Raw genomic sequence first — 10255 nt, 5'->3', positions numbered from 1 at the left:
ATTATATAGAAAATGATGGTATAAGCACAGATTTGTGAGCAGCAGTAAACAGTGGCACATAAAACCTTATTACCATTATCCAGACCATACTAATCAAGCGAGAGGTGCTTGCATCAGCAAATCACAAGAGATCACTTGCATTAAGCATCATCGTGGCTCAGATACGTTTCACTCTAGTGCGTTAACTACTTCTCATTAAGCTGAGTCAACAAAGTATAGCAAATACAATTAATATCGCCTCTTGTTTGTCTACATGTTGACACAATCATCATTATGATCTCCCTCTGTTCAAACTTGACATTGAGAAATACAGTGAATGTGGACATCTGAAAAATGGTGTTACTGTGATTTTTGTGTCAATCAAAATGTGACCACCTAAAAGCTGGGTACTTTTTAAATCAAACATTTTAGCCACTGTGACTCTTTTATTAATAAAACACTGGCGGTTTAGAGCATGCAGAAAAAACACTCTAGAAGAACTTGTCTCATGTCTGGGAGTGACAGTGTGTCACACAGTTCTAGGAGCACTATATGTGTGCGTTCCCCCTTTCTCATGTCTTTGCCATGTATTTTTCAAAAGTGTCAATAAACCTGCTCTTCGGCACAGTTGAAGTTTGTACACTCAGCAAAAAAAAAAGAAATGTCCTCTCACTTTCAACTGCTTTTATTTTCTGCAAACTTAACATGTGTAAATATTTGTATGAACATAAAAAGATTCAACAACTAAGACATTAACTGAACAAGTTTCACAGACATGTGACTAACAGAAATGGAATAATGTGTTCCTGAACAAAGGGGGTGGGTCAAAATCAAAAGTAACAGTCAGTATCTGGTGTAGCCACCAGCTGCATTAAGTACTGCAGTGCATCTCCTCCTCATCTGTACCAGATTTGCCAGTTCTTGCTGTGAGATGTTACCCCACTCTTCCACCAAGGCACTTGCAAGTACCAGGACATTTCTGGGGGGAATGGCCCTGGCCCTCACCCTCCAATCCAACAGGTCCCAGACGTGCTCAATGGGACTGAGATCCGGGCTCTTCGCTGGCCATGGCAGAACACTGACATTCCTGTCTTGCAGGAAATCACGCACAGAACGAGCAGTATGGCTGGTGGCATTGTCATGCTGGAGGTTCATGTCAGGATGAGCCTGCAGGAAGGGTACCACATGAGGGAGGAGGATGTCTTCCCTGTAACGCACAGCGTTGAGATTGCCTGCAATGACAACAAGCTCAGTCCGATGATGCTGTGACACATCACCCCAGACCATGACGGACTCTCCAAATCGGTATAATGGTGTAAATTCCGAACATGAAGAGCGCTTTTTGCCAATCCTGTCTAGTCCAGCGAAGGTGGGTTTGTGCCCATAGGCGACGCTGTTGCCGGTGATGTCTGGTAAGGACCTGCCTTACAACAGGCCTACAAGCCCTCAATCCATCCTCTCTCAGCCTATTGCGGACAGTCTGAGCACTGATGGAGGGATTGTGCGGTCCTGGTGTAACTTGGGCAGTTGTTGTTGCCATCCTGTACCTGTCCCACAGGTGTGATTTTCAGATGTACTGATCCTGTACAGGTGTTGTTACACGTGGTCTGCCACTCCGAGGACGATCAGCTGTCCTTCCTGTCTCCCTGTAGCGCTGTCTTAGGCGTCTCACAGTACGGACATTGCAATTTATTGCCCTGGCCACATCTGCAGTCCTCATGCCTCCATGCAGCATGCCTAAGGCACGTTCACGCAGATGAGCAGGAACCCTGGGCATCTTTCTTTTGGTGTTTTTCAGAGTCAGTAGAAAGGTCTCTTTAGTGTCTTTAAGTTTTTATAGCTGTGACCTTAATTGCCTACCGTCTGTAAGCTGTTAGTGTCTTAACGATCGTTCCACAGGTGCATGTTCATTAATTGTTTAAGGTTCATTGAACAAGCATGGAAAACATTGCTTAAACCCTTTACAGTAAAGATCTGTAAAGTTATTTGGATTTTTACAAAATTATCTTTAAAATACAGTGTCCTGAAAAAAGGACATTTCTTTTTTGCTGAGTTTATGTGACTTACTTGCCTTGCAAACTCTTTGCAGGTTTTGGATTTTCAGGACACTGTCATTTCAGGATGACCAGAGCAATATTTCAGATGCAATGAGTGGTCCTTTAGTTATGAACGAGTTATTCAGTCGCATTACTTTTTTGATACACATCTTCTGTTAATAATAAATGCAACTGAAGTTTATTCTGTGAATGTGTTTCCATAATAATTTATGCGCATTTCTTCTTATCGTATAAAAAATTGTATCCACCTCAAGCGAGTGCATGCGTTTTTATGCACATTTTGGAGATTTTATTCGTATCTTGGTGTTTCCTTTCAGCAGTTTTTATACAATATCCCAGAATGCACATAAAAATACATGGATGGAAACCCAGCTAATGACACAATCGAATATTTGAAGGAAGGACAACAAATATGCCAGGTTAAATACATATATGATGGATGAAGCCGTGCTACAGTTGCATTATCTAGGTCTGTTAGTAACTAAAGAGTTTACAAGACTTTAAAAAGATGATTTATTCTTTTAGTTCGACTGAAATCAAACTTTTAAAGTGCATCTAAATATACTGAGTGAGAATTAGAACAAGAAATGATGGGCAGAGGAAGATTCCGACTATTATTTTCAGTGTGTCTAATGTAACCACAAGGTCACAGCTCCAACATGTTTCTTTAATAGACAGTAATGTCATTATTATCATCATCATGCAGAAAAATTAATCCAGAGGAACTGAATAATGTTTAAAAAAATTAATCTTATGAAAAAGATGTTATTTTTTAAAGCAGTGGTACTGATGTAAATAACATTGTATTATAGACACCGAGCCTAAGGATAATGCACTTATGTTAAAAAATAATTAAATTGCCGCATGAATCAGGCACTGTAAAATGAATTAGAACAATGCAGTGTGATCTTTAAAAGTAGAATAAAGAAATAGGAGTTAAAACGTGTTGACGTGGCTGGCTCATTCCCTGCAGACTTACACTCTGCTTTGGCACAGATCAAGCTGGTCGTAGGATAACTGAAAGAACGCAGGATGGCACCGATGGCCAAGCTTAAGTCCTCGTTGCTAGGATACAGTGTCACTGAGGCAAAGCGCAGATATGGCAAGCGTGTAGTCTCTTCTGGACCAATCTTAATGTGAGGAATCTGGGAGGAACAGACAGAAAAAAAATATAAGGAGATATAGAAAGAAAAGGAGTGAATGTTTGATCAACCAAAACCATTTTTTACAATGGCCAACACCGATATCAAAGAGAGCAGGGTGACTGATATTATACTATACAGTATAATGTGGGATTCAAAATCTAATTTAAATACGTCAATAAACTTAAAATAAAATAAAAAGATTTAGGAAATTAAATGAAAAATAATATGACATTAAAGAATAAAAATGAAAGAGTCTGCACTTTTTCTAGGTCACTAATTAAACGTTAGGAAATCTGTGACAGGGAGTGCATTTACGTGCACACCAATACGCTGATAAATACCAAAAATCATCTTATTGAAAAATCATAATGCACGAAAACCACATTTACGTGAGATTTGAAATCTTTGTGTTGTTCTCTGCACACAACATTTGCACACACTGAATAAACCAGTTAGAACGTCGGGAAAGGTGTTTACATGCAATGCGAAATCGGGGTAATGAGCAAAAATCTGTGTGCCGATTGGTTTATGCTTAATTCAATAAAGCGAAACCGTTTTAAGTGTTTACATGACCACACACGTTGTTGGCTTTTTAATCATATTCAGTGTAAGATCGTGCATGTAAACGCGTTCATCAGGGGTGTAAAATATTTGAGTAAAATTACAAAAAAGTGTTTAACAGTTAAGAATTATTTTTTGGGATTTGTACTCGAGTGCAGTTTAAAAGGAATACTTGTACTTAATTACATTTCCAAAGAAAAAATGGTACTTTTTACTCCTTACCATTTTATTTAAACTTGAAAAGTACTCATTACATTTTTGCAGATCATTTTCTTTCATCTTACTGGACTGAAGCTGCCTTTTCACTGCATCCAGAGTGTCGCACGGCGGCTGTGTGGAGTTCTGACCATCTGCAAAGGGCGGAATTTCGGATCAGATTTAGCTTACTTTTAAATATTTGTGCGACTAGACCGTATGTGACCGCCAGACTGAATGTGATATATTAATTCAAAACTATGAGCGCAAAGTGAGAAACACTGACGGTTTTTGTCCTAAACTTTATTCTAAACACTACTTCTGCTACTTCTACAGATTGGACAGTTATGAAGTCAAAAATTATCATTCACTTTGCAAATATATACAGTATATATAAAAACAAAAGGCTTTTGTAATTTAATGTGCAAATGTCATTTATTTCTAAACTTTCTACACTATCATATTTAAATCATATCTATGAATATCTACTCCCTATTTGTTGAAGTATTATTATTGTTGTTGTTATTGTTGTTGTTATGCAACTATTAATTATAATAATACCTATAAAACCAGCAATGATAGTGATAATAATAATGATAAAATAAAAATAATGGAATGGAGTAAATATTAATTATGAATTTGATTGAATTCATCCATCTGCTCAACAGAAAGTTTTGGTAGCAAACCTTAGAAAACAATTCACAAAATCAACAACATAACCAACTTTCTTCAGATCTTATTTAGAGAGCTTTCTCCATGTCTCAAGGGGCTGGGTGCTCTGACATCGTAATTGGTGAGTGCCTTCTCCAATGCAACGAACAATGTGTGACTGTGGCAACGTTTTTGCAAAATAAGTTTTGCTGTCTCAAGGCAGTTCCGAAATGAAATTTCCACTTTGTGGTGCTAAAAGCGAGTGAAATGTTCTCCCGAAAAGACAAGGTTTTTGAGGTTAATGTTCTATGGAGATTTAAATCAACAAAACTGACCTCCCTACCCTAAACCTAAACCTAACCGAGTGTAATTGAAAGCAGATGTGACATGAAAAACAATTTCTGAAGCAACCACATCATTTTGTGGTGCTTCTATTACACTTAGGGCTCACGTGTGGACTCGCGTGCGCTTCAGGACTCATATCGCTGTTGAGCTACCGTGCAATTTGATCACACTCGAACAAGGTTGTAAATGTAGTTGGTTATGTAATGCAAATGTTAAAATGAGTCATGCGCTATAGTAAAAGTGTTTATATGTCATAAAATAGCACTGTGTGAGAAACAGAGTGAAAACTAAGTGTTTATCAACTGATAATTTGCTGTTTTACTCGTGATTTGTGTAAAAGTGAATAGAAGTCATTGTTGTTTCAGCGCCTCTAGTGTTCATTTCACCAGGAAACTGCCGTGTTATGTACAACTGGCCACATAAAAATCATTTTGCAAAAATGTAGTTATTGTAACATGATTCTATGATCAGTCAGAGACAGTAAAAAGTGACTTAACAAACCAATCGAATTTAACAACATCCTCTCTCACACAATCTCCTCTTTTGATTTCATTCTAGCTGGGAAAAAAGTTACTTTTTACTTTTTTAATACTTAAGTACAATTTAATGTGAATGCTTTTTTACTGTCACTCAAGTATGTTTGTTTGCTAGATACTTGGACTAATTTTCACTCGGTATCCATACTTTCACTTAAGTATAATATCTGAGTACTGTTTTACAACCCTGGCATTCATTGACCATGTTCTCCTTTATACAAAAAATGATTGTAAATGTTATAATATATTAATATACTGTATACTGTGTGTGTGTGTGTGTATATATATATATATACAGGGTTGGGAAGGTTACTTTTGAAATGTATTCCACTACAGATTACAGAACACATGCTGTAAAATGTAATTTGTAACATATTTCATTAGATTACTCAAGGTCAGTAACGTATTTGGATTACTTCTTCAGCACTGGTAGATTTTTTCACTTGTTTTGACTATAAAAACTCTGCCAGTACAGTAAGACAAAATACACATGTTAAAAATACATTCTCTGAAAAACCTAAATATCTTATGCAGTGTTGTTTCTAAAACAAAATAAATCAAATTGATCTTGTTTTAAGGATTTTTAGATATTTTTACAGGAAAACAATACAAAAATTATTATCAAGAATATGATTTTTGCCCTAATATAAAAGGTCTTACTAGAAAAAAAGAAATTATGATCCAATGTGAATTTTCTTGATAAAAAAAATATGATCGTGCCTGCTAACATGTGCATGTAAAATGGCTAGAAATAGCATTTTAGCTTAGCATAAAGCTGACAATTTACACAAAGGTTTATTTCTATTACTTCTGCTCCAAACTTACTTCAAACTTACTTCTCTGTCTGCTCGTATGAATGTAACACATCATAAGAAAGTGTTTCACTACTGTTCAGATGCACTTTGGATCGCATCATTTATATGTATAAATGTTTTCCATCTGAAAGGACTAAATATTAAATGAAACAAATGACAATAAAATGCAAAGTAATCGCTTCAGTAATCAAAATACTTTTTGAATGTAACTGTATTCTAAATACCAATTATTTAAATTGTAACTGTAGTGGAATACAGTTACTTATATTTTGTATTTTAAATACGTATTCCCATTACATGTATTCCATTACTCCCCAACCCTGCGTATGTGTGTATATATATATATATATATACACAATTTAATGATCACAAATGAGGCATTCACAAAACTGCTGAAATTAAATGGCTATGCATTTCACACAGTATTAAATAGTTAATTGTCCAAGTGGGGACGGTTATTGGCCAAAATGATCATCTCAAAATCGGCCGATTAATCAGCCTGGTCGAAACGTCAGTCTATCACGGGCCGTAAGGGAAATAAAAAAGAGAGAAAATATGGAAAATTAGGTCAGAGGAAGAGATACTTGTCAAGTGGCAAAGCAAAAGAACACAGAAAATAATGGCCTGCGGCTGAGGAGCATTGTGAATTAATAATTTCAGAAACTGTTACAGACATACACAATACAGACGTGATTCCTTCTTTTTTGTTTCTCACCTCTTTTTCCCCACATACATGACTGACAGTTGATCCAGAAGCAGGACTAGAGGCTGGACCAATGACAGAGACCACTCCCTTTGGCAAAATCTGACACACTGAGAGAGTTAAAGATGTATTATTAGAAAGAGACAGAAAAATAGAGAGAGAAAGAGCAGGGTACTAGAGCAAGACAGTGACTGAATGAATAAGGGACAGGCTAGAGAGAGAGCGACAGACATTGCAGTGGGCAGAGAAAAATCCAACATCTTGGACGCCGTCCAGTTCTGTGTCCTGTTCCTAGATGATATATCAAATTAGGAGTCAATGCAAGGCTCTTTTTGATTAATTACATCAATAAGCACAACTCAGATTTATGCGCTGCCTACAGGAGATTGCTGCTCTAACTCTACAAAAGAAAGAGGGGGAGAGAGAGCACAGGGTGTATATTTAGATGAAAAGATTTTTCTCTTTGTTGCTTCTTAACTGTGTTGCATTGAAATATTCAGTGCAATGTTCATGTGTGACATGGGCATGTAATTCATTTTGAAATTAATTATCCTTGATGTTATATATACATCAGGTCTGAGAAAAAATCCTAGCCTACTCTTTCAATTCATGAGCTGGAATTTGAATTGAATTGGTCATTTCCCATCAGATGTTGAATTGGAATTTGAATTGGGATGCCAGGAAGAGTTATTTACTGAATGGCAATTCAAAGAAATTCACAAAACTTCACACAAATCACACAGTTAATCCACTTTAGTCCAACAAAACAATTTTGAATGGTGCAAACCCTTATACTTTCAGTCCATTTTAGTCCAATGGTTAAAGGGATAGTTCACCCAAAAATGAAAATTCTCTCGTCATTTACTCACCCTCATGCCATCCCAGATGTGTATGACTTTCTTTCTTCTGCAGAACACAAAAGAAGGTTTTTTTAGCTCTGTAGGTCTATACAATATAAGTGAATGGTGACCAGATCTTTGAATCTTCGGAAATCACATAAAGGCAGAATAAAAGTAATCCATAAGACTCCAGTGGTTAAATCCTTATCTTCTGAAGTGATATGATAGGTGTGGGTGAGAAACAGATCAATATTTAAGTCCTTTTTTCCTATAAATCTCCACCTTTAACCAGCCCGACCAATAGGTGGCAATATGCATGAAGAATGCAAATTGCCAAAAAACAAAAGAAGATGAAAGTGAAAGTGGAGATTTATGGTAAAAAAAAAAATGTACTCACACCTATCATATCACTTATGAAGATATAGATTTAACCACTGGAGTCATATGGATTATTTTTATCATGAATTTTGGAGATTCAAAGTTCTAGTCACCATTCACTTGCATTGTACAGACCTACAGAGCGGAGATATTCTTCTAAAAATCTTACAGTACACATCTGGGATGGCATGAGGATGAGTAAATGATGAGAGAATTATAATTTTTGGGTGAACTATTCCTTTAAGTAAGAATGAATATGTCAGAGCTTGTTTGTTGGACTCACTTGTGTCGGTAGTCTCGTACTGAGAGTCTTTCTGCAGCTCAAATATGTCAACCTCCACGCGAGCTCGGGAAGGGCCCTCCAACACACTATTGATGTTCTCTCGGGCCAGAGCCAAAGCCAGCCGCTCTCCACGTCCACACGCTGACTGATCATCTAAAATAGCAGCTGAAAGGGGAAAAAATCATATGCTGTGTTTACAAAAAAGTTTATCGGTGCTGAGGTCTGTGCTTTGTTTCTGCACTGGTATTTCATGAAGATATTTGATGTTGATGATAGATGTTTTGTTTGTTTCTAAAAGACTGATTTACTCCTCATGACTGAACAGAAACAAGATTGTAACGATTGAAAAAATGTTGCATGTAATAATGTTAACTGATTAGACTATTTCTCAGTACTCTGCTTTCAACTTAAAAATTCATTATTATAAAGAAAACATGAACAATTATTTTTCTCATTTGTCAGTTTGGAGCCTTGCCGGAGTTTAAATGATGCTGTATTGTTCACAATAATCAAGGACATGCTGATGCTTAAAACAGTCAGTCACATACTGTGAAGTAACAGCTAAGTACAAGTGACTTTGAAGAAGGTTCCTGTTTGAAATCGATAATATTGCTCAGTTTGGCAAACATTAGCCTATCTCGACATCTCTTCACGCTCTCTGTTGTTTGAAACAGGTGCTTAGTTTAAAAAGATTAACCCTAGTAGGAGGTCACTATTTACAGAAAATTCAATCAAGAACCAATGTGCGCTGATTTATGCTGGCTGCCTTCATTACAAGTAAATCACTTGGATTATCTGAAGACTGTACCGGTGCTCTTTTTTGCTCATTCCAATTACAAGAATGAGTTTTCATTGAGCCTTTATCTATGTAGATATATCTGATAAAGCTGGAAGAACTAAGGTGGAATGAGGCCTCTTGCTGGGTAGGAAGCAGCTTTGGTAAGTGGCTTTGTTAAACTTTATTGTATAGCCTAGAGTTTGCTAAGACAAACATAAATTTACTATTGCTTACACTTAAGGTTATGGGGTTATTACAAGTATTACCCGAACTATGGTGCATATTTCGTGTTGCACAGTTTATGTTATGGACATGAATGATAAATCAAATCAGCAGTTTATTGGGGTGGAAGATAAAATAAGCAAACTATCAAACAGACTTACATTGAAGAAGGGAACAGAAGTATATCTAGAGACCAGAATATCATAGAGACTTGGGTGTGGGCTCTTTTGACTTAACCTAACAACACCATAGTAACCTCCCAGCACCCCTAGCAACCACATAGCAATGTGATACAAACCCCATCATGGCGTTGAGTTTTTGCACAGGCAAGCACCACTTCTAATTATTGCCCTCTCTTGTACTTTAGGCCTGAACTGAAAAGCAAGATGCTAACTGATTCAATCTAGAACTGGCTCCAGTTTTACTGGTGCACCAACACAGTAATGTGGGACATTAGATGATATGAAGAAGACTGTCTTTCTGCACCTCAAATGAAAGACATTTCGTTTGTTGTCTAACAGGAAGTAGATGGTGGTTCTTACCCATCCTGACGGCTGCGAGGGCGGGAGCCTGGCTGTGGAAAGATGGGGCCATGGTCAGCAGTAGCAGGAAGAGGAAGAGGAGGTGAATCGACAGCAGCAGCGCTGGCAGAGCCGGCATCTTCCACTGCTCCTCATGGAGAAAGGTCGTCTGGCTGCCTACACCGCCACCTAAAGGGCAGGTAAGAAATTACACATGAGAAATCATTCGGTGACGTAGGAATATGGG

General features: G+C 37.2%; 1 protein-coding gene across 3 annotated transcripts in view; it reads right to left on the bottom strand.

Annotated features, from left to right (window-relative positions):
• Positions 1-10255, bottom strand: part of LOC127425032 (glutamate receptor ionotropic, kainate 5-like) — a 132155-nt gene that overhangs the window by 52869 nt on the left and 69031 nt on the right. For all 3 annotated transcript variants that reach the window (XM_051670634.1, XM_051670633.1, XM_051670632.1), the window contains 4 exons: positions 10030-10197; positions 8488-8652; positions 7000-7097; positions 3016-3181 (listed from right to left, as the gene is read on the bottom strand). In XM_051670634.1, coding sequence (XP_051526594.1) covers positions 3016-3181; positions 7000-7097; positions 8488-8652; positions 10030-10147 — 547 coding nt within the window. In that variant the 5' untranslated portion in view covers positions 10148-10197. The remainder of the gene's footprint in view (positions 1-3015; positions 3182-6999; positions 7098-8487; positions 8653-10029; positions 10198-10255) is intronic.

This window comes from Myxocyprinus asiaticus, chromosome 34 (genome assembly GCF_019703515.2).
Source record: "Myxocyprinus asiaticus isolate MX2 ecotype Aquarium Trade chromosome 34, UBuf_Myxa_2, whole genome shotgun sequence".
In the NCBI taxonomy this organism is placed as follows: domain Eukaryota; kingdom Metazoa; phylum Chordata; class Actinopteri; order Cypriniformes; family Catostomidae; genus Myxocyprinus; species Myxocyprinus asiaticus.
This window is presented reverse-complemented; position numbering and strand designations above follow the sequence as displayed.